The following is a 26353-nucleotide window of genomic DNA, read 5'->3' on the forward strand; positions in this document are numbered from 1 at the left end:
TTTGACATGAAAATCAGCAATAAAAATGCCAAAACTGAAAATAGGGAGAAATAGAAACTTCAGTTGCATTCTCAATAGAGAACCTATAGAACAAATAAAATATCTGAGCAATTTAGGCACAGTTTTTAGTGAAGACAGCAAGTTAAATATGGAAATAAACAACAGAATAAGCAAAGGTAGTATGTTGGGGAACCAGGTGAATAAATGTATATGGAACAAGAGAAATTAACCATACTACAAAACTAGCAGTATACAAGACAGTCTTCTAACCAGTTTTAATTTATAGATCTGAGATTTGGGTTTAGAAATAAAGCACTTGATCAAAGATTAGAGACCACAGATATGAGCATTCTGAGAAAAATTAGGGGCTCATTCGTATTAAAAATGAAGACATTACAAAGAAACTTGATATTGTTTGCATTCAAGAATGTGTGAGCAAACAAGAGTTTGATGCCAAGATGGCAAGAAAAAGACTCAAAGGAAGATGGATCAGTCAGAAGTGCCTTAGAAGAACAAAATTTAGATAGGACAATACTGTAGTGCTAACAAGTAACAGACTAATTTGGAGGAAAACTGTTAAGAGTATATTAATAATGTAAACTTAATCATGTAAGTGGTGTTTTAGTAGCTTGAACATCTTGCCCTTGAGGGTAGATGATGAGAAGGAAATAGAAGTTCAAAATTCTGTCAAATATTACAAATTCAGCTTATTAATGTATTATTAATGTAAAGTTGTATTATCAACTTATTAGTTGTATTATTAATTGTATTAATCCAACTAGGTGATGTTCAGTTATGTTATGTGAACATAAATAGACATAATTATACTAAATTAACATGGATAATTTAAATGAAAAGTATTTATTAGCAAAATTTTTGTTAATGTATCAGATGCAATGTCAGTACAAAAGAATAGAATAAAATGAACGCCCTGAATGCATGCACGCACGCACACACACACAAAGACAATATATCACAAAAGATTTCTTAACATAATTCCTGAGGGGTAGAGAGAAACAATTAGAAGACTGGAGAAGCACTATTTTCCATAAGGAAGATAAACACATCATCAAACCTGTTCAAATTAGGACAATTTAAGAATGTTTTGTAGCTGTCTTGAAACCTATTCCACAAGAAATTACTCTTCTGCAATATTTTGCTTTACTTTAAAGGGGGCACTGTTCAGGGGTAAAGGTATGTTTTGCAAGGCCTAACACCATATAGATTCATAAAACTGTGTACATTTATATTCGTTGCAATCTCCTAGATTGCCCAAAATAAAATAGGCCACAAGAGAAAGGGAAATGTGGATACATGAAAAGTTTAATGGGGAAGTTTGTCTTTAAGTGAAGAAAGAAAATCAGATTCCAGACCAGAAGAAATGCATGGACATTGAGAGACCTAAAAATATTAGCTACATTTTGATACCCCTTTGACAAAAGTATTTGGAATTTTAATTTTTTCTTGAGCAAAAGAAACAGAAGTTATGTACCTATTGAACGCGTTATTAATAATGGTCTCACTGAAGCCACTTGGTCAGAACATCAAATCCAGAAGACTGAAGTAGAGCTCTCAGAGTACACATCTATAAAAAGGGAAATAAAACAATGTGAGAATTGCAGAGGTCCCCCCCCCCCCCAATGGAGTGTTTCTGGTAAGATTTACAAGTAGAGTTGAGAAACAGCTAAGAAATACTGTGGAAGGAAGTTTGATGAAGAACAAGCTGTATTCAGGCCAAATAGAGATTGTCAGGATCAAATTTCCACTTTAAGACAAACAGCTGAGAAATTTAGGGAATATGACAATGATTTATACTTAAGTTTCATAAATCTGGAAAAGATATATGACAAGGTGCCAAAAGGAATGCTCTTCAAAATGATACAGTCCTATGATATAAATAGGTTATTACATCATGCAATACACAGTCTATATCTGAGCTGTAGTCAACAGTTAGAACTCAATGAGGTGCAGAAAGATGGTTTAATATTAAATCAGGTGTGCAACAAGGGTGCATATTATCTCCACTGTTATTCATTACTTATATGGATGACTTCATGAAGGAAACTAGTATTAAACCTAATGTCAAAATTAGTGATGTTAATCTCATCTCTTTACTTTATGTAGATGATATTATTATTTTATCATTATTATTATTCAGGCCTCCATGGAATCAAAAGACTCATTGCAGGAGGTCCCTCCTAGGAAACACAAAGTCTATCGTACCACTCCTTAAACTCATTGACCGTTCTCGCTCTCACTACTCTATCAGGCAATGCATTCCATGGTTCAACCACCCTCCATGCAAAAAAACCACTCCTCAGCCTCTTGCTCACAGTTTCCTTTCATAAATTCCAGGGATGGCCCCTTGTCATCACTCCTTCCCGCTGTTCAACCAAGCAAAAGAACTCCCCAGTGTCAACCCAGTAACCACCTCTCAACAGTTTAAAAGTCTCAATCATATCACCTCTCCTTCTTCTATCCACCAAACTCTGCAGTCTACATTCCCTCAGCCGATCCTCATAACTAACATTGTACAGTCCTGAAATCATCTTTGTTATCTGCCTTTATACCTTTTCCACAGTTAATTTATCCCCTTCAAATCCTGGGGACCAAATCTGAGAACAATAGTCTAAGTGTGGTCTGATCAGAGTCTTATACAACGGAATGATAACTCTTTTATCTCTGCAGGTCAGTCCTTCTCATTATTGCAGCAATCCTCTGTGTTACCTTCACCACCTTTGCAATATGTCCCCTAAATTTCAGGTTTCTATCAATCATCAACCCCCCCCCCCCCCCCCCAGATCTCTTGTCTCCTCTACTTCCTCCAGTATAGCTCCTCCAATATAGTATGCAGCATCCCATCGATGTGTCCCAAACCTCAAGACCTTACATTTTGCTGCATTAAACTGATACCCCCCATTCATTTGCCCATCTGTCTAGCTTATTCAAATCCTCTTGCATGACTACGACATCTGCACTATTACTAATAACCCTTCCCAGCTTCGCATCACCTGCAAACAACTGAATATTCACCTGCAATCCACTGAAAATGGCATTGATATGAGGTGGTATCAAAAAGTTTCAAGACTAGCTCTGTTTACGAGAAATTACTTTATTTATCTACATTTACACACTATTATCACCTTCAAAATAGTCCCCTTGCATATCAATATAGTGCTCCCAGCGTTCTTCCCACTTCTGGAATATGTCCTGGAAGTCTTCTTTTTGAAGCATGTCAAGCACCTTCTGCGATTCGTGCTGGATCTCCGCAATGATGTCAAAACGGTGACCTTTGAGCTGGATCTTCATCTTCGGGAAAAGGGCAAAGTCTGCAGGAGCCAAATCTGGCGAGTAGGGTGGGTGCGGAAGTGAGATCATGTTGTTTCTGGCAAGAAACTCGCGTGTGAGGAGAGCTCGGTGACAGGGTGCATTGTTGTCGTGGAGCATCCAGTTTTTCACGCGCCACAGATGTGGTCGCTTTCACCGAATGTCCTCCCTCAGACACCTTAAAATCTGGCAGTAGAACTCTCTATTGACGGTCTGGCCCCTGAGGATGAATTCTCGATGTACAATGCCACGAATGTCGAAAAAGACGATGAGCATGCACATGGTTGAGCTGCGGGCCTGCCTCCCCTTTTTCAGTCGTGGAGATGATGGACTCTTCCGCTGTGAAGACTGTTGCTTCATCTCAGGGTCATACCCATACACCCAAGTTTCATCACTGGTAATGATCTTCAAATTTCACGTTTTTTCAAAAGTGAATTTCACGTTTGCTCTTTGTTCTAACTTGCTATCCATGATGAAATCACAGATGTGGTAACGTAGGTGGTCAGAATAGCATCAGTTGCAGAGCTCCCAATATACACAGGATGATGTCTTTTGGCACACTGACTTATGAAGGTAGGTGCTCCCTGTGACTGTGAGCGCAGCCTTGTGCTGCCATCTGTTGGCGTGTTACAAACCTAGTTCGAAACTTTTTGATACCACCTCGTATAAAGGTTAAACAATATAGGTCCCAGTACTAAGCCCTGTGGGACCCCACTTGTAACCCTCTGCCTCCTGGAAACTGCCCCACCATACACAACTCTTTGATACCTATCAGACAGCCAATCCTGAATCCAGTTGACCAACCTGACATCCAGACCCATGTGCTGTAACTTAAATATCAGCTTATCATGAGGCACCCTGTCAAATGCCTTCGCTAAGTCCAAGAAAATGGCAGTATATGCCTTTCCCTCATCTACTGCTCTTGTAACTTTATTATAAAAGGTTAGCATTTTACTAAAACAAGAGCGCCCCTTCACAAATCCATGTTGACTCTCACAGATAACATTACCCTCATCTGCCCAATGCTGTATACGGTCCCTCACTAATTTCTTCAAGATCTTAACAACTACTGATGACACACAAACTGGCTTATAATTAGACACTTCAAGTCTGCAGTCTGTTACTGCCCTCATGTAATGGCACAATCTTATCTTCCTTCCATTCCCTGAGCACCTTTCCCGTAGCCAGACTTTCGTTGAAAAGCCAGGTCAAACGAGCTGTCAGTTCTTTAGCACATTCTCTCAAAACTCATGGTGAAATACCATTCAGTCCCACAGCTTTACTGACATCCAGAGTACTCAGTATGCACCTCTAAACCTCGAACCTGCCCTATCCCTCTAATATTAAAATTTACTCCTCCAGGATAAAATACTCCAATAATGTGTTCATTGAACAATTCCACTATGTCTTCTGCATCAGTCACTCTATTCCCATTTTTATCCCACAATGTCATTCTTCCACAGTCATTTCTCCTCCTACTGGCCACATAGCTAAAAAATTCCCTAGGAATTTCTTTGGATCTTAGGGGCAATCTCTTCTCATATTCCAGTTTCGCCTTCCTCACCATACTAGTCACTCTCCTGCCTGTGTCATATTCTTCATGCATCTTCTTTTCACCTGCTCCTTATATCTCTTCCATAGCCTCTTTTTCGCATGCAGTTCCTGTTTAATATTGTTTGTCATCCACTTTGCTCCAAATTGTGTCCTCTTCTTTACTCGTGGAATACAGCTTACTATTGCTGCTAACAGTGGCGGCCTGTGAAGTTTTAAGCAGGGGTGCTGCCTATACAAAATTTTAAAAAAATCATTCTTTTTTTCCTAATTAGTAACCAATTTATTAATAAATAAATCTGTAGCTTTATTTATTAATAAATTGGTTACTGATCACACATCCACTTCCTTCTCCTCACACAGTTCTACCAGCATACCATTCATGATTTGCACTCTCTGTCTCAACTCATCACTGTCATATCTCGGCAACACACAGACAATAATAAAATTAGTTTAATCCTTTATCCAAGTGTGAGCCTGAAAGTATCTTCAGGACTGGGGTAAGGTGGTACAACACCAGGGCAACTCGTTGCAAAGGTGGAGCAAGCTACCAACTCTCTTATCTCAGTAGCGTTTTCGGAACATTAAAAACTATGGATTATACATAAACCTGCAAAAAACAAAAACAACCTATAATGCAAAACACATCTCCTTGCGGATATGTCTAATGTTATGCATTAAGGGAAGGGCCACTACCCAGACTAGTTTCGACCTTTATTGAGGTCTCTTCAGTGGGAGCCAGGCCCAAGTGGAGATACCAGGCAGAAGCATTAGCAGGTCAACTCTACCTATAGGAGTTGCCAAATGGTGTGCCACCCTTTTTTTTAATAAATTACTCTGGATTTAGAGAAAGATGTTGAAAGTTTATTTTTCACTTGGTTAGAGTATAATAAAAAAACTTTCTATAATAATAACTTTCTCTAATAAAAAACTTAATAAAAATACTTTCAGGCGCAAACTTTGTTTGCTCACACTTGGATAAAGGATTAAACTAATTTTATTATACTCTAACCAAGTGAAAAATAAACTTTCAACACACAGACAATCTTTCCCACAATACTGGTATCTCTCACTCTTCTCAATAACATGCTAGGAGAGGGACATGCTACTAATGATATTGGATAACTTGAATCCAGTGGATTTGTTGAAATCTGTGATTATAATACTAGTATTTTCCATGAGACAGTAAGTTTGAAACCATCTGGTGTGAGGTGGAATCCAACGAGATCAAACACATAGTTTGATCACAAACTTATAGCAGGCCTGAGGTGATTTTTAAAAAAAAATATCAAAAAAAAAAAAACACACAGACACCTTCAAATTAAAAAATTAGAATAATCAAAGAAAATATATAGTTGAAAGATATGTTAAAAATGATTTCAAGATTGTGGAATACTGATTATGAAGACAGATTGAGAAATTTTAGACTGTAGATACTACCAAACAGGAGAAAGAGGGGTGATATGATTAAGACTTACAAACTTCTGAAAGGATCATACAGGATTTCAGTTGATGGAATTTTTCAATTTATGGAGGGTGAGGAAAGGACAAGAGGGCTTCCTTGGAAGATGAGAATGAATGCGGCTAAGAAGGGATGAGGACTAGATTTCTCTCTCATAGGATGGTGCATAATTAGAATGGATTGCCATTGCATGTTGTGGTGTAAGTAGTGTGAATCAATTCAAGAATAAGTACGATAGCAGGTATATGTACTATTTGGCATCCTCTTGATGAGTCCCTGACTACCTGGAGGTCTTTCTTAATAATAATAATAATAAAATGTATTGAATGATTTGCAATTCTAATTTATTGCATAGAAAATAATTATTACCAAATATGAATTAGCATCATCTAAATCTATGTACTTTGTAGATTATATAACCATGTAAACACATAAAAATGTAATATAAATTATAAGAAAACTGTTATTTGAAAACATTCCCAAAATTAGAAAAAATTTTAATGTGGTTCAAATAATGCAAAAATAAATGCATAAAAATTACAGTCAAAGGGAAACAACATGATAATTATTACTTTGTTGCATCCCCTTAGCTTTCATGGCTGTTCATAAATGGTTGGACATATTATTTAGTAGAGTTCACAGTCTTTTTGATCAAAAGATGCTCATGTGGTCTGTAGACTAGAAACAAGTTCATTTTTGTCCCCTAGGGCAACTTCTTGAAGATGTTTCCTCGTAATTCTCCAGATTCTCAATGGGGATTAAATGAGTTTGCTGGCAAACAAATTACATTGATTTGCCTTCCTTTGAGCCATTTAGTAGTGGTCTTGGAAGTGCGACAAGAAGCTGAATCTTGCTGAAAAAGGAAATCACCATCATACAAATTTTCCGATGCATGTAACAAAGTGCTCAAGAATTTCTTAATACACTTTGGAGTTAACTCGTTCATACACAATACACAGCCTATATGGACTCTCAGCGGTCATACAAGCCCATACAATGACAGAGGTTGCAAAATTTTGCCCCAAATTTCATGCATTCTTTATCAAATGCTTCTTGCTTAAGGTGCCAAACATGTATCCCTTGATAACCATGGGACACGCAAAACATACTTTCATTGCTAAAAAGTACCTTTTTCCAGTCCTCTCGATCCCACAACAGTCTTTGCTTACACCATTGCATTTCTAGCTGCATTTTGCTTGGAAAATTCGTTCTTAGGCACATGTGATTTAAATCCCAATTTCTAAAGTTGTCTCAACATCACAGATTTAGACACATTCACACCTAGTACTTTCCATCTCTGTGAAAATACCTTACATTTCGGAAGCAGTTTTTCTTCATAATATCAATCTTCTCTCATCTCTTGATGTAGTTATTACCTTTTGACCGCTATTGCAGTGATTATTTTGAAAACTGCAGTTATTAGAATACTGTCTCGATACTCTACTCATGCTCGCTTGAGAACATTTCAATTCCTTAGCTATAAACTGTTGAGTTTCAACCCATGTTTAGCAAATGATCAACTGAAATCCATGCACAAATTATTCCTCATAAGTCAGTCCCACAGCTACTGAAATATATGCTATTTCTAAGCTCTGCTCAAAACAAATGAAAAATATTTGTAATATTCTAATATTTTGAACCACATTAAAAATTATTCTAATTTTGTGAATATTTTCAAATAACAGTTTTCTTATCATTTATATTAGTTTTATGTGTTTACATAGTTATATAATCTACAAAGTACAGAGATTTAGATTATGCTAATTCATATTTGGTAATAATTATTTTCTATGCAATATATTATAATTGCAAATCATTCAACGCATTTTGTTTGATTATTCTAATTTTTTGATTCAGAGGTGTGTGTGTGTGTGTGTGTGTGTGTGTGTGTGTGTGTGTGTGTGTGTGTGTGTGTGTGTGTGTGTGTGTGTGTGTGTGTGTGTGTGTGTGTGTGCGCGCGCGCATAATTAATAAAAAAAAAGGTAAAAAAATACTAACCCCACACACAAGCACGAATGTACTATAGGTTTACTGAGCCTTATTTTATTTAAAAAATAAATTTTATTTTAAAAAAAAATTTTAATAAAATTGTGAAAGATTTCAAATATCAAGGGTATCTTTTAAAAATTTCACATATTGAGGGTATCTTTTAATATATAAAAGATACCCTTGATATATGCTATACAGCAAATTCAGGCTCATTTATTTTCATCCCTTTAGCCTAGACACTTTTGAAAATGAAAATTGCAATTGTTTTATTGCATTTTTCAGTGTATACATCCCACTTATGAAGATAATTTTCTTTTAAGATCATGAGTAGTGTCGCATGTGACAATAGCAAATGGGAGAGTAAAGAAGAATGCTTGAAAACAGAAGTTTGTTAAACTGGCTAGTAACCACAATATTGATTTAGATTTATTTGCCGAGTGGAACTTTTATGATACAACACATGGTATTATTATGATATCGGGAGCACCTTTAGTTGAATTCAGTTGACAGTTGATTCAGGCAGTTTCGATATTGTTGCAGTCACCACTACTGAACAAATGAAGCAAAGGTTATTTCACCACTACTGAACAAATCTTTCTATTGTGTGTGATTATAACTATTAAAATTAAAACAGATCTCTATAGAATTGCTTATTACAATTGACAAATTCATATCCTTTTAAAAAAGGAACTACACTTAAGTGGTGAGTACTACCAATGATTCTTATTATAATTACACCCGTATATATAAAATATATCCAACCCTGAACTGTGATGCAGCTCTCATAACATCGTACCATGCTTAGCACCACAGGTTATACATAGTTAATTAAATTGACATCAACAATATGAAATTACAATGCTTACATAGATAGGTAAAAACTTGTTATTTTTAATATTTTATTCCATACATTAAAGCTGGTGACTTGCAATAACTGAAGATGTAATTTGCTTATTTCACACATTGTCTTGATAGGTCAGCCAAATGGCACAGTTATAGTTGGATGTGTCACGAGGTGGCAGCAAAATAAAAAAAAAATAATGAAATGTTATTTCAGTTTTTACTTTAAATTACAGGAATTTAAGCTAGATACAATGTATAGTCTGTAGATAATTTGAATTTGTACTTAAATGTAATATTTCAGTATAGTTTGTAGTATTCTTTGTGCAGTGTTTATATAATGGCAGCAGCTGCAGCTCCATTTTTAAATGGAGGCAAGTCTAGCTCCATTTTAGGACTACATTTTACACAGTGTACCATAAAATTTTGTGATATGCAGTGCTTGCAGCATGTACACATCCCAGCAGTTAGAAATGTGGCAGGTAAGAGATCGGAAAGTGAATGTCTGTGAAAAATGTAGAAAATCTCATCATCATCATCAAATTCCTGCCATGTACCTTCAAGGGGTGTACAGGATATGATAGTACATAAGAAAAATTTACATCATTACTAACTTTCTATCTACAATTTTCCTCCAAATCAGTCTGTTATCTGTCAAGACTCCAACATTATCAGATCTTATATTTCTGTCTTCTACGGCACTTTTTACCATATTAATCGACCAACATCATGGTCTTCCTCTGGGTCTTTTTCCTGCCGACTTGGCAGAGAACATTTGTTTTGCTAATCTTTCCTTGCCTATTCTGTTTAAGTGACCACACCACCTGAGATTAGCTCAGCTAACCTGGATGCTGACAATGTCAAGTTCTTTCCTAATATCCTCGTTTTTAATATGATATTGCCATTAATGCCATCTGTTCATGCCCCCTAATCTTTCTCAGGACTCTTATATCTGTGTTTCTAGTCTTTGGTCAGGTGATATATTTCTAACCCAGCTCTCAGATCCATAAGTTAAAATTGGTTTCAACACCGTCTTGTATACAGCTAATTTACTGTTTTGGCTAATTTCTCTCTTATTCCATATAAATTTATTCTATTGACTTCCTACCATACCAGATTTGTTGATTCTGTTGTCTAAGGGTCAAAGCTGTATAACTGAGAGGAGACCTCCATATAGCCTTTAAAGGAATGCAGAGAGCAGACCATGGCCTCTGACCTAATGTCCAATCCTCACCTTCTCATGGTGCACCCTGTTGGGTATCTACCTGGATACTGAACGAACAAGAATGGGCTGGCAATTTGGGATTTAGCCAACCAAATTGTATTCTTATTGGCTTAAACCAATATAGAAAATGATGGTACAACATGAAAAAATTTCATGCTGGCTGGGGCATTGCCCGGATAAACAAGGACCCCATTGTTTTCGCCAGGGAACCAGGGCGAACAGCGAAAAGTCAGCTACTGGAACAAATCTGAAAGCACACCCCCAACTCAACATCACCAGAGTTAAAGATCTGTACTATCACTCTACTTGAGACTGCCTGCCATTCAAAAAGATTAGCCTTGTATTTAGTGTTGAATACTATAGCTACTCCTTTTCCTTAATTGTCATTGCCTGAATATAACATTTTGTATTTATTGCTCAAAAAAGATCTCACCAGTTTGTCTTTTTTGTTTCAGTCACCCCTATTATGTCAATCTGGTACTTATCTATTTCCTCAGCCAGCTCCATTTCTTTGTCATTCAGGCTTCTTATGTTGATAGTACCAATCTTGAACTCTGGTGATATTGAGTTGGGATGTGTTTTAGGGTTTGTTCTATAGCTGACTTTCCACTGTTTGCCCTGGTTCCCTGATGAAAACAACAGAGGTCTTGTTTAACTGGGTGATGCCCCAGCCAGCATGAAATTCTGTCATGTTGTACCATCATTTTGTATTTTGGTTTAACCAAGAATACAATTTGGTCGGCGAAATCCCAAATTCCCAGCCCATCCTCGTTTGTTCAGTGTCTAGGTAGATACCTAACATGGTGCACCACGAGAAGGTGAGGATTGGAAAAATTGTAGAAAATCTGGATGCCAATAAAGCAATGGGAGTGGATGAGATTTCACCATGGGTTTTGAAAGTATGCACTGAAGAACTAAGAGCTCCACTGACCTGGTTTTTCTCATGTAAGTTTGGCCATGAGAAAGGTGCCCAAGGAATGGAAAGAGAATAAGACAGTGGCATTGCATAAGGTTGGTAGCAGACTGGAAGTGTCAAATAGACTAGTTCATATTTTATCAGTACTTGTTAAGAATTTGGAGAAATTAGTGAGCGATCATTTACAGCTTTGGACAGATAAGGATAATGTTATCTGTTACAGTCAGCACAGATTTGTTAAGGGGTGTTCCTGTTTTAGTAATATGATTAACTTTTATAATAAAGTGACAAGACCAGTTGATGAGGGAAAGACATATTCTGCCATTTTTTTGGATTGTACAAAAGGTATTTGACAGGGTACCATGTGATACACTGATGTTTAAGTTGAAGAACATGGGTTTACATGTCAGGTTAGACAGAAGTATTCGATCCTTATCCCAAAAACCAGTCAACAGGTTACGTTTTGAATATGCGAAAATTATTTTTAATGCCAACTAGATTTGGGATTGACTATCTGATAGGTATCAGAGTTGTGTATGAGGGAGCGGTATCAAGGAAGCAGAAGGTTACGAATGGACTCCTACCTGCTGTAAAATCAAAGAAGTTTTTAGGTCCTTAAGAGCTCATCAGATCTATTTAAGAGCTAGTAGGTCTCTTTTAATTTATCAGCTGCACAAAACTAAAAAATCTCTAGCCCTCTTAAATATAAAATTGTGGACATCAAGAGCGCTCTAGAATCAGTTTTAATGGCTGAAACTTTTAACACTATTTTGCGCATATCTTCGAATTCTTATCTAATGGTTTTTAATGATTCTCATAATAAGTTAAAGCTCAAGTTTGAATCACTGGTGAGCCTCCCTACATGTTAGTGATACAGATAAAGTAGTTATCAATGTTTCCGACCATCAACTAACAGACAGTGAACGTTTTGTTTTATCAAAAGGACATGATTTCGCCGTTGTTCTGAATAAGGTACCCTGATGGATTTTTTTCATAACATAGACTGAGGTATTCGATCCTTATCTCAAAAAACAGCCGACAGGTTACGTTTTGAATGTGCAAAAATTCTTTTTAATGCCAAGCCTCCTCGTCCTAATCTATCTTACTCTGAATTTAAAGCACTGAAATCATTCAAGAATAATAATAATAATTTAATTATTACAAAAGCTGACAAAGGGAAGGCTGTAGTTATTCAAAATAGAAAGGAATACGAGAGAAAAATGTCTCTATTACTCCGTGACCATTCAACTTATAGGCCCCTTACATCGGATCCTACCGGGAGTCAATTGAAGAGACTTAATTCTCTTATAGATAATGTATCTACATGGGTTGAAGATCAAAAGAAAAAACTTAAAACCTTCTTCAGCCGTCCACCTAGATTGTATAGTCTTCCGAAAGTTCATAAACCAGGTATTCCATTGAGGCCAGTGGCAGATTGTATAGGTTGTCCCACTTATAAAATTTTTAAATTTTTATCAAATTTACCCACTTCTTCAACTAAAAGAACTGATACTTATATAAAGAATACTTTGGATTTCAAAAATAAAATTTCAGATCTTCATTTGGACGTTTCGGATATTATGATCAGTTTAGATGTTGTTTCTTTATTTACAAATGTTCCTTTATCTGAAAGCATTGAATTACCCAACAAGAATTTCCTTCAGAGATAGTAAAAATATTTGATTTTGTAGTACATTCTGGTTTTTTTCCTTTAAAAACAAGTTGTATCAACAAATTGAAGCAACAGCAATGGGCAATCCTCTTTCTCTTGCTATCGCCAAATTCTTTATGGAGCACTTTGAACAACGTATTTTTAACCACATTTCTCCCAGACCTACTCGTTGGTTTAGCTATGTCAATGACATTTTTTGCTATCTGGAATGGATCTTCTGATGAACTTCAACAGTTTCTCTCTAAGTTAAATGCACTTCATCCAAGGACCCAGTTCACCCTAGAATTAGCATCAAATAAGCAGTTAGCCTTTTTAGATCTTTTAATTCTTCGCCAACCAGATGGTAACCTACATTTCTCAGTCTATAGAAAGAAGACTCATACAGGCCATTATATCCATGCTGAATCTCATCATCATCGCAGTCAAAAGGCAGGAACTATTAATACACTGGTTCATTAAGCCTTTTGTTCTTCAGACGATCTGTTACAAAAAGAACTGCAATATATTATTTCCTCCTTTTTATCTAATGGATATAAGAATTCCTTCATCAAAAGTGCTTTGAGTAGTTTTAATATGCCTTCCTCTTCAAATACAGAAGAAATAACGCACATTCCTATCTCTTATGTGCAAGGCATTAGTGAACATATAGCAAAAGTTTTAAAACCACTGAATATTTTTATTGCCTTTCGACCTTTCAGAAAAATCTCCACCTTTCTCACTTCTCCAAAGGACAAGCTTCCACATCTTATTTATCCAGGAGATTCCTTGCTCTTGTGGATTATCTTATTTCGGACAAACAGGAAAATCTGCTTCTATTCGGCTAGAAGAACATCAGTCTTATATTCAATACCTTGAACCTAAACAGTCTGGACTTGCAGAACATGCCATCATCACTAGACATAAAGTTCATTGGAACAAGAAAATCCTTCACAAAAGTCAGTTCCTGATGGAATGGCTTTATAAAAAACATATGAAACTTTACTTCACTCTCCTAACTTAAATAGATCTGATGGATCTACTTACGTATTTCTCTCTAAGTTAAATGTCTTTTACATCTATCCCCTTTATGGGAGATAGTACTTTATAAATCAGCTAATCTTTCCTAACTTTTTATTTATATATATATATTATTTATTTATTTTATTTTATTTTTTTTTTTTTAGTTATCTTACATTAGCTATTTAGGTGGAGCCCTTTGGAATTGTCAGTTATTGTTCAATTAGCTTTATAAATGTACAGAAGATGCCTGCGATACACAGGTGAAAATTATACTATTAAATAATATTTTACGTGAGTCATTCTGTTATTATATTTTTGAATTGTTACGAATGGAGTCCCACAGGGCTCAGTAACAGGACCTGTATTGGTTAATCTTTATATCAACGACATTATCAATGGATTGCAGGAGGATATTCAGTTGTTTGCACATGATGTGAAGCAGGGAAGGGTTATCAGTAATAGTGCAGATGTAGTAGCCCTGCAAGAGGATTTGAATAAACTGGACAGATCTGCAAATGAATGGGACTATCTGTTTAATTTAGCTAAGTTTTGAATTTTGAGATACATCGATGGGAGACTACATACTCTGTTGGAGTATGTAGCCTCCTCCAGCAAATTATACTGGAGAAGGAAGTGAGGAAGGAAAGGGATCTCAGGGTGATGATTGATAGAATCCTGAAATTCAGGGAACATAATGAAAAGGTGGTGAAGGTAACCCAGAGATAATTGCTGCAATACTTAGAAGGATGCTGACCTGCAGATAAGCGTTGACATTCCATTGTATAAAGCCCTGATCAGACTACACCTGGATTATTCTGCTCAAATTTGGTCCCCAAGATTTGAAGGGACGGTAAGTTAACTGTGGAAAGATTGCAGAGGCAGATAAAGATTTATATCTGCCTTATCTGATTTATATCAGGATTGTAACAATAAATTAAATATGCCAAGAAATTAATTATATACAATTATATTATATTATATATTTTCAACAAGGACTGTATGAAGTTAGTTATGAGAATAGGCTGAGGGAATGTGGAACTGCAGAGTTTGGTAGATATAAGAAGGATAAGTGATATTATTATTATTATTATCTGAGACCTTTAGGGAGTCAAGGACTCATCGAGGGAGGATATAAATCACTCAAACCAGCTGTCATACCTTCCCTTAAAGTCATTCACATTAGACACATTCCTTACCCCAAAAGGCAAACTATTATATTCTCACTGCTCTGTGAGAGAAACACCTAACTCTTACCGCTTTCTTGACTGTGAACAAACTTAACTTCCATGAATGCCCCGTGTTCTCTCTCCCACCTTCCATATAATGATAAATTTCATCAGATGCCATCCTATAATACCCATTCAAAAGTTTATACACCTCTATCATATCAATCCCCTTTATCCTGCTAACCAGAGTCCAAATTCCATAATCCAGACATAATCTTTGCACCCTCTCCACATGGAATCCAGGAGAACAAATCTGCGCACAATAATCCAGCTGTGGTGACTTCCTTATCCTTACATGTCAAGGTTCGCTTCAACATTGCAATTATCCTCTGGGTTGTATTTGCAACTTTTGCTATGTGACCTTTGAACTTCAAATTCCTATCCACCAGTATGCCAAGATCCCTTGTCTCCTCAGTTTCTTGTAGCATAACCCTGCTAATGTTAGCGGATACACTTACCCTGCTGGCCTGGTTGGCCGAGTAGTTAGCGTATCTGCTCTTCAGCCAAAAGGCTGCGGGTTCGAATCCCACCGTGAGCATGGATGTTTGCAATTGTCTGTGAAAATACTAGTGGTGGTGGTCAGCGGTAGATGGCGTTGGTGTAGATGAAAGTAGTTACGGTTGGTGGAATGGTGGAGATGGAAACTTGTAGAGTAGATGCCCTCCCTCGATGAGTCTTTGGACTCCCTGGAGGTGGTACATAATAATAATATAATATGCAGCTGGAAATCTAATCATGAACGTGCATAACTTTATACTTGCTAACATTAAACTGACAGCAATTTTCTTTTGCTCAAACTTCCAGCCAATTCAAATAATTTTGTAAGTGTAAGTGCTGAATATTAGTAGCATCCCTGATTGCCCTGCCTATCTTCCCATCATCGGCAAACAATTGCACATTAGATGTTAGACCCTGACTGATGTCATTAATGCATAGATTGAATAATAATGGCCCATGGACTGAACGCTGAGGTACGCCAGTGGTCACCTTAAATCTGACAGATTCATATCCACTGTATACCACTTTTTGATATCTGTCTGTCAACCATCTCCTGATCCAAGTCAAGAGTTTATATTCCAATCCTATATTCTCCAGTTTATGCAACAGCCTTTCATGAATTTCCTATTAAATGCCTTAGAAAAATCCAACATTATCATAGTATCCATTCCCTTTATTCAACTTGGCCATAACATTGTTATAAAATATAAGCAAACTGCTACAACATGACCTTCCTTTAGTAAACCCATGTTGCTCCTTGCAGAGTATAGCTCATTTGTCTACCCATTTCTGTATGTGAGTTCTTATGAACTTCTCTAAAATCTTCACTACCACACTATAGATGCTGACAGGTCGGTAGTTAGACACATCAGTTTTTGCACCACCCTTGTACAATGGAACTATCACGCATTCCTGAGCTGAGACTCAAGATATACAAGCACGTGAAAGGCCTAGCCAATTCCTTTAGCAAACAGTCCAATATTCCATCTGTCCCTATAGACAAATTCTTATCCGAGTTATGCAACAGCTCTTCAACCTCATTTTCACGAACCTCTCGATCCAACGTAGCAGTAGCAGTGTGCACCAGGTTACATACACTTGGTTGATATATCTCAGCAAAGTGAGCACTCATTAAATGAATAATCTCAATAGCTTCCAACACTTGAGTACCATCAACATTCGATGAAGTTATTCTTTCATATTCATTCTCTCTCTCTCTCTTTTTTTTTTTTTTTTTTTTTTTTTTTTGCTTATAGCATAACAACAAAATTCTTTTGGATTGCCTTTAGCTTGTTGCATGGCCAATTTCTTTCATACTTCACTTTAGCTTACAGCACAACTCGATACTTTTCTAACCTGAGCTTTATATATTTCATAACTCCTCTCAACTCTTATTCTCACGATATTTTTTCCACATTATCTTCTCCTTGTGGATCTCTTGCTTAATAAGATTGCACATCCATTTCATTCCCAAATCTATTTATTCTTTGAACACTAGGAATACATTCAGATACTGCCTCATTTAAGCACTTTTTCAAATATTCCCATGCATTGCTGACATTTTTCCCATTCAGTAACTGATACCAAGGGGCCAAAGATAGTATTCTCTTAAGTTGATCATAATTTCCAGCTTTGCAGTTCAGCATTATGTAACCTATTCTAATGGGAACATCAATATAATCAGATACTTCCAAAGAAAGCACAATCACTGTAACCAACTGGTGGCAAAATGGAATATATTCTTAACAGCAACCCCTTCTGATGCTATGTAGAAATCTAACTCTTTGACCTTGAGTTCCTTCTTTCACATGTTGCTTGAGAAAGTTGTCTCTCAACAATTCAATAAATTCCTCTTCATTCCTATCAATGAGATTTCTCTTCGATCTAATCAATGCTTGGATAATTAAAGTCAAGCATAATAATCACTCATTTAGTACCCATAAGGCTAAATTAGCTATGTATTTCTTCGTCCCCTGCAACTCAGCCACCAGGTCAGTAGCAGCATCCTACCATATATTTCATTTTGTTAGCCTCCAATTCACACCAGATAGCCTCAAACTCACCATTTTATGGAGCATTGTTATCATCATTGTTTTCTTGTGTTTCTACCCTAATTGGACTTAAGTCATCTGATATCATTAGAAGTACTCCCCCTCCTCTCATATTTCTTCTCTGATTCCTAAAAATAGTAAACTCATTACACTTGATCTCAGTTACCATATCTGATTCTGGTAGCCAGGTTTCACTAATGCCAACAATCTTAGGCCAATATTCAATAAAACAACAAACTCAACCCCTTTGTTTCTGATGCTCCTGGAATTTGTGTATGGACATAATAAATTACCACCTAGCCTATTCTTATAATTAGATATGCAATCTATTTGGTCTTGTTTTAGAACCTTCTCTTTTCTTTCCCCAGACATATTCAAAAGGTCCGAATCTAAAGCATATTTTTCCACCTCTTCACCACATACATAACCATGTTCGAAGACATTCATATCTTTATCACATTTGCATACCATAGCTGAACTTTCACACGCATTTTTCCCATTCCTTCACTGATGATCCAGTTTCTGACTCTCTGCGTTAGGTCTCATACCAAGAAGTAATTTTTCCAGGCTCCTGATGTGAAATGAATTCAAGTGCAGGTCATCCCTCTTACACAAGTCTTTTCTGTCAAACTCACCCTACACATCTAAAAACTCACATTGATTTCTTCTACACAGCCTGTGCATGAAATTATTTGCCATCATTGCCGTCCTTCTTAACTCGGTACTGTCATATCTGGGTAGCAACCCTACAATTTTTACTCTCTAACATTTTTTTCTCACTTCTTCCAACAGACTTTTCACATCTTCGCACATTCTATATTTGTCACTACTTAAACTATTTGTATCTACCAGAACTATCATCTCTTTTATTTTTATTTTTTGTTTTTCAATTATGTTTGTCATATCTTTAATTTTTGTCCCTGGGAAACTAGTAGTGGTGGTGGGTTAAGTGCCACTTCTAGTTCAATTTTAAGATTGAATCACCAGAATTTTAATTCAATTTAAGATCAAATCACTAGATTCAATTTTAAGATTGAATATCACCATATCATATCACCTCTTTTTTTCCTAGATTTTAGCTAACTTACCATGTTCAGTGCTTTCCTGCCTGTTCTTGTTCTGATCGTTTTTCTTATCCTGTCTAAGTTTAGTTAAACGTTTTTCCACTTTTTCTAATTTTCGGTCAATTTTCTAATAATTTCTTTTAATTAAGATATTTCTAATGTCAAGCTTATCCTCATATAAATCATCATCATCACTGCAGTAGCACTTTGTTCATTCAGGGCAAATGCTCTCCTCAGTAGTAACAACTTCAGCTTTAGACACTGCCCTGTTGTGACAAGTTTTCAGCATCATTCTTAAATAAAAACTAATAATATTTGTGCAATTATGTTATAAAATGCTGTAGTACAATAATTACACTAAAAAAACTACAATAAAATACTAACAATACACCATTAAATCTAAGAAAACACCCGATAAACCAACAAAAATCACAGATCTTTCAGGAGCTTTCTAACGGCATGTCTTTTCACCAGATAGCCTTGAACTCAACCCCTTTATGACTGAGACTTTTAAACTGTTGAGAAGTAGTTACAAGAATGTCAGTGGGGAGTTCTTTCATTTGGTGGAACAGGGAAAAGGAGCAAGGACATGGGGACATCCCTGGCAATTACAAAAGGAAGTGGTGAGAAAAGATGGTAATGAATTTATTTTCAAAAGGCTGTCTAGAATAAAGGGAAGAAAATAAAGCAAAAAGAAAGAGAAATTTGCATTACCATATTAATTAATTTTTTATAAAGAATTCAAATCTTATTACATCCTCCGCATAATGAATTTTTGGACTTCAAAGTCAGCCAGATTTTTTTATTTATTATTTTTTTTTACAAGTTTTGAGGAAGTTTTTTTACAGAGTGAAAATGCTTCATTCAAGGTCATTTGGGGCTGACACTCCACTACACATACATAAAATGCAAAATTCAACTTAAGGCATGCAGGATAGAGTACAAAGTGGGATTTGTAATACCTAAAGCATGCAAGTTGCCATCTTGGAATGAAATTACTTTGTTTGAAAATGCAAATAAGTAATTAAAAAAATACACATCTTGAGCATTAAAATGGCAGTAAAAATCAGAAATTGGACAATACTGAAGTCAGCTAAAATTAATTTTAAATCCTTTTAAATTGTGAAATTCTATGGATGCAGAGTAGAAATGATCATGAATAACAGGATGGCAAGAAAAATCTAAAACATATGTCTTCTTTCACCTAAAAGGATGAGGTGACAAAATTTTTATCAAACTTTTATCAAAATCAAAAATTATGCAACTTCAAATCCCCTGATGATTTCACTTGTTAATGACCCTTTAAAGTTTCTAAATTTCAAATGACTGAGATCTTAGAAGACCATAATTTCATTAAATTCCATTCAGCAGGTGAAGAATTATCATTGAGAATCGTTTTGTCAGATTTTGTCAATTAAAAATGACTGAATAGGAATGGAAAACTGATGCATGTTACATTCTAAATCCCAATTATTAAATTCTATCCAGTCATAGTGAATTTACTGCAATATAAAATTCTGACATGTTTTATTTCTTCATATCTCAGCCAATCATGGCTTGACAAATTTTCTGTGAATTTCAATAAAATCTCTACAGCAAACAAAAATTTATACACATTTTGCGATATGCACCTAAAACTGACAAACAATAAGTGTAGCATTACTGAATGAACATAAATCAGAATTAGGAATATCTACCTTCTACAGTTTCAATATCCGGGTGATCTTCTGGAAGGGTAAGGATATTGCGAACTGATTCAGGACCCTCTCCTTGGTCATTATAACCCAGTACATGAACTTCATACCATGTTTGTGGAGCTATAAAGAAAATATAATGCTTATGAGAAAGAGATGATACTAGTTAAAGCTAGATGAAACTTGAGCAACAGCTTAATAACAAAGACAAAAATGAATGAATATCAGTACATACCCATTACTCAATCTACAAGGTAGCTTGTAGATTGAGTAATGGGTATATACTATATATACATATATACTATATATACTACATATACTACAAGGTATATACTATACCTTGTAGCTTGAGAAATGAATTGTCCAGCAGTGATTTACTTAAGATGGTATAACTTTTAAATAATGGATTCACAGATGTAAGGATTCACAGAATAGGTGGCAACATGGTCATATTCATTAGTCAAATTTTGAGATACTATTACCAGGTCCAGTACTCTCACTCCCCTAGTATTTTCAATTACATGCTGTCTCAGATAGTTATTCCTTAATAATTGAATAAAATCCATTTCCTTACTCACATGTGTCCTCTCCTCCTTCCAATCAATGTTACCATAGTTGAAATCCCCCATAATAATTACCCTCCTTCCACTCATTTCATCAATTTGTTTATGCATACTATCTCCACCATCTATTCCATCACCTGGTCTATAATATTAGATTACTTTATACTAAATGAAAAAGCATCAAAATTTTCACTAGATGTTAGAGTTCACAGAGGATATGAAATAAGCAGTGACCACTTCCTTGTTAAAATAAAATTAAAATTACCACCTAAATGGCTACAAGTAACAAGAACAGAAAGAAAAATTGAAACATTTGTTTATAAAACTAGACTATTGAATGACACAAATGTACAATGGCTATATGAACAAATAATTAACCAATATCTAGACAAAATAAAACAAAATGAAGAAATAGAAATAGAATGGTTTAATATAAAAACGATACTAAATGCAGCAGCAAATGAAAGCTTAGGAAAGACCAAAAAATTCAATAAAAGGAAAAAATTGAAGATCTGGGATGATACAATGAAAGAAATAATCAAAAAGAAAAAAGAAGCCTATCACAAATGGTTAAGCAGTAAAAGATTAGAAGATGAAATAGAATATAAAAGAATAACAGCCATAGCTAAAAGAGAAGTCAGAAAAAGATATAGAGAATCATGGAACAAAGTTGTTTCTAATTTAGAACATGATTTATATAAAATAAGACCCAATGTATAGAAAATATTGAAACACTTAAATGCAGATACCAAAGAAAACATAAAATTAAACACTGAATTGAAATTAGAAGAATTAGAAGAAACACAGAATTGTGAACAGACAAATATTTTAAAAAAGACAACTGGCAAACAATTAATGAAAATGAAAAGGAAATAACTAAAGAAGAATTAGAAATCAGCCTGAAAGAAACAAGAAATGGAAAATCACCTGGAGAAGATAAACTAGGTTCAGAACTATATAAATATGCAGGAACTAGATTCAAAGAAAGACTCTTATTATTTTTAAATAAAATTTATTCAACTGGTACCCCCCCCCCAATAGAATGGAAAAAAGCAATTGTGATTCCTATCTTTAAAAAAGGTAATAGAGATGACCCTAAAAACTATAGAGGTATCAGTATACTAAATTCCTGTTACAAAATATATAGCAGAATCTTAAATAGCAAACTAATGAAATATTCCGAAAACTTTATTTTAGAAGTACAGAATGGATTTAAAAAAGGACGATCACGTACAGACCCGGCCTTTTGCTTAAAATTAATAATAGAGAAAAGAAGAGAATACAATTTAGAAACACATACTGCATTTATAGAATTTGAAAAAGCATTTGACAAAGTTAAAAGAAACATATTAACATATTTAAAGAAAGACAAATACCAAATAATATCCTAAAAGCTATCACAAGTATATATGAAAATAATCAAATACAAATAAGATTAAATCACGAGCTATCATATACGAGAGAGATAAACCAAGGGGTCCGATAGGGATGTCCCCTCTCAGCAACTCTTTTTAATATCTACTTAAATGAAATAATAACAAAATGGAATAAAAAGTTACATCAAGGAATTAAACTTTCTCCTACAGTGAACTTAAACACTCTCCTTTTTGCCAACGACCAAATAATAATTACAAATTCTGAAGATAAACTACAGAAAGCTATTTTAGATCTAAATGAAATATCCAAAGATTATGGTATGATAATATCAACAGAAAAATCAAAAACTATGGCCTTTAAAGGACAAGATCCAGCAAGAACTAAAATAGTAATAGATAACAAGATCTTAGAACAGGTGAATTCATTTAACTACCTAGGATGTACAATCACATGTGAAAATGAAAAAGATATAAACGTAAAAATTGCAAAATATTTAAAAATAGCAGGTGTAATTAACTCTATATTTAAACCAAACCTAGTTCAAAAACAAACCAGACTAAAAGTATACAATACAGTAGCCCCACCAGTTTTAATGTGTGGAAGCAAAATCTGGATAATAAAACAAAAAGACAAACAAAGATTAACAGCAGCAGAAATGAAGTTTATGAGAAAAACTGCAAAGTATACCCTATTTAATCACGAAAGAAATGAAGAAATTATGAAAGAATTAAACCAGGAACCAGTAATAGAAAAAATTAAAAAATATAAACAAAAATGGATGGAACACGTTCAAAGAATGAAAACAGAAAGATTACCAAAACAAACAAGTCTTAAAATACAGGCCATTAGGAAAAAGAAAACCAGGATGTCCTCTTAAATGATTCAACGATGACTTCTAAGGCCGGAATCTTGATATGCATGATGATGAATAATTTCATGTGACAGTGATGAGAAGATAGGTTAAGGAGGGAGTGTGGAAATTTACCTCATCTGCTTAGCTCTCCTTCTCATTGACTACCACCTTATCATGATGAGGTTTACATGCCTAGATGATCAACGAACTATGCTGGGCACACCTTCAATGCCTCGATAATGGCTGAACCACTTAAAGCTATGAAGACAGTATATCACGTCTGTCAATGTGTTCGTTCTGGCCAGTTTGCCTATTTTATGTGATGAAAAATTTAATAAGTAATAACCTTACAACCTCCTTATAAGACTGGCTAAGTCACTTCAAATGAAAAGCCCTTGTAAATGTTTCTTCGTCTTCGTACCATGCAGAGAATCTTACCTGAGGTCTTTACAGTCAAAAGGGAATGATCCATACTGACTGAGTGTAGGCTCTCCTCAATGAGAGAGAGACTTATACCTGAAGAGGCTTTAAGTGGAAAACACAGCTCTGGATTCTGAAACAAATGAAGATAAAGAAGATCAGTTCAGTGTGCACTAAGGCACTGACGAACTCCTTCTTCCAATGATAAAGAAGAGCATGGACATGGTACTCTACAAACAATTTAGCAGTGTAAACAGATTGCACATTACTTCAAACTAAAAAAACAAGCCAAAAGGTGCGAATAACAATCTTATCTGTACAGATTCTAGATGGACAGATGCCAACTTCCCTTAACAAAAACAGAAATAGTTTAAAGAAAAATATGATCACAAAATAATTCAGAATAATATTAATGTGTACAAAGCTGATCGCATAAAAAAATAAAGAAGTTATTTGAAGTAACAGAAAACTGGCTACTCTGCAGTCAAAATGAGAAGAGCAATTAAAATCACTCATATCAATCATAAGGAAAAAATCTAGTATTCATAAAAAAAAACTAATATATTATAACACTCATTGTTCAAGAATAGCTATCGCTATGCTTGAACAACAATGCCTATTGTAAAATCTTGAATAGACACAATTTTTAGAATAGATTTTTTCTATACCAATTTTACTTAGGAATTCAAATTAATTTAATATACTTGTAATTTTGGTTAATATTTAACTATTGATTTGCTGTACAACAACAAAAGACAAAAAAAAATGTCTGAATGAATTGTAACACTAGATTGTTAAGACAAAGAAACATACCAGACGGGATTAAGAATAAGACCTAAGGCCATCGCACAGGCGAAGGTTAAGAATGTATGGGGTTTCCTGCCTTAAGGCAGCGATCTAAACGGTGGGGAGAAAGACCTCTATGAATACCCAGGGGAATAAAATAGTAGCACGACCCAGGGTCAATTGAGCTGCATAAAAGGGAGAGACATCAAGAGAGCTAAAACACAGACACGGGGAGAGAAAAGTTTTTTCGAGGAAAGTCAGTCATCGTGAAGAGGGTTCGTTGCGGAGAAGGTCAGCCGTAGTTAACTAGAAGACCGTTTAGGAGGAGAGGTCATTTCGATGGTCGTCGCTGGATAAGTTAGGTATCATCCAGTTTATGTTTATTATTGTCCAAGCTTGCCTGTGGTATAGTATGTGTAGGTCTGTTATTTTGTATAACTTAAGTGTAGGCACAAATATTACTTTAGTCTGTTTATTTAAAGGAGAATTGTTGAACCAGATTGGATAATTTAAGATCTAAGTTAATATTGCTGAGAAGTATAGAGTCGGGAAAAAGATTTTGTGCTTAGTGTTAACTTTAATGTACTTTAATTAGCATGAATAAATTGTTTTGTTTGTCAAATAACTTGCCTGATTCCTATATACCAATGCACTTCTCATAAAAAGGCCGAACCTGTGTGATCTACAGAGATAAGTAGCCACGACTGAAGAATAAAGTATTGCGTTGCTTGATATAGTCATAAGTGTAAAAGATAATTCCGAGCTTTGCCGAGTGTTTTTTCTAATGGAAGGATATTTAAGTCCTATCTTCGATTTCTGATTGCGCAGTCGTAATAAATAAATAAATTTTCAGAAATCGATATAGAAAAATACTTACTGTTTAGACAAAGTGATTGACTCCAGCCAGAGGCAATTCCTATGTTATAAACAAATTTGTGCACGTGATTGAGCATAGTTACGACATCGAGAAAAAAATAGGGGGGGGGTCGTCTAATTGAAAGAAAGTATTAACTGTAGCACACTAAATCAAGCATCGGATTAAGAACAATGGAGTCACGACTGTTAAGTATAATAAGTTAACTGAGTTGAAATAAACAAGATAAATAAGTATATATTTCGAATGAAGTATACAATCAAAACTTAAAAAAATAAGTATCGTATAAACATCATATATATTACACTATCAATATTCAACTGCAACGAAGTGCAATTTGTCAGACATACAAATATATTTTGGGAAAATTTGGAGAAAAGAGCAAAGCTCATAATAATGGCAAATACAAGTTGGATTTCTGCTCAGGACATGGACTGGTCATATCACTGGACATATCACTAACACTATGTTCCAACATAAAAATGTGCACAAATTCACATGGAGAGAACAGGCAAGGAATAAGAAAAGGCTCATTGACTATGTTATTGTTGATAGTGATGTTTTCTCCCTAATGCAGGACACCAGAGTGTACAGAGGATTTGAAATTTGAAGTGATCACTATTTAGTCTTGAGCAGGATAAAATTGAATTTCATATTGAAAAGAATAACATATAAGAAAGTTTTAAAGTGAATAAAAGTTGAACAGCTCTCAGATATGAACTGTAGACTAAAATACACAAAGATTATTGAAGAAAAAATGAAAGAATTTCAGAAAAGGAACCAAATCTTGGAGATTCAGTGGCAAGCCTTGAAGAAAACCCTGATTGATTCAGCCAGAGAGGCATGTGATGAGGTTGTCTACAAGGATAGAAAAATCAGAACTCCATGCACAGGAAGTTAAAGAGGCAGTGAAGGAAGAGAAGAAAGCATATCAAATTTTTCTGGCAAATAAGTCAGCTTGTGGTC

The 26353-nt window shown here is 35.1% G+C and overlaps 1 protein-coding gene across 1 annotated transcript in view; it reads right to left on the reverse strand.

Annotated features, from left to right (window-relative positions):
* The window catches only part of LOC150093808 (protogenin-like), a 497946-nt gene that overhangs the window by 186499 nt on the left and 285094 nt on the right, over positions 1-26353 (reverse strand). The window contains exon 14 of the mRNA XM_090412521.1: positions 20518-20637. Within this exon, the coding sequence (XP_090268647.1) occupies positions 20518-20637 (120 nt within the window). The remainder of the gene's footprint in view (positions 1-20517; positions 20638-26353) is intronic.

Source organism: Typopeltis vanoorti, chromosome 23, assembly GCF_054136105.1.
Source record: "Typopeltis vanoorti isolate ZY-2024b chromosome 23, IOZ_Tvanoo_1.0, whole genome shotgun sequence".
NCBI lineage: Eukaryota > Metazoa > Arthropoda > Arachnida > Uropygi > Thelyphonidae > Typopeltis > Typopeltis vanoorti.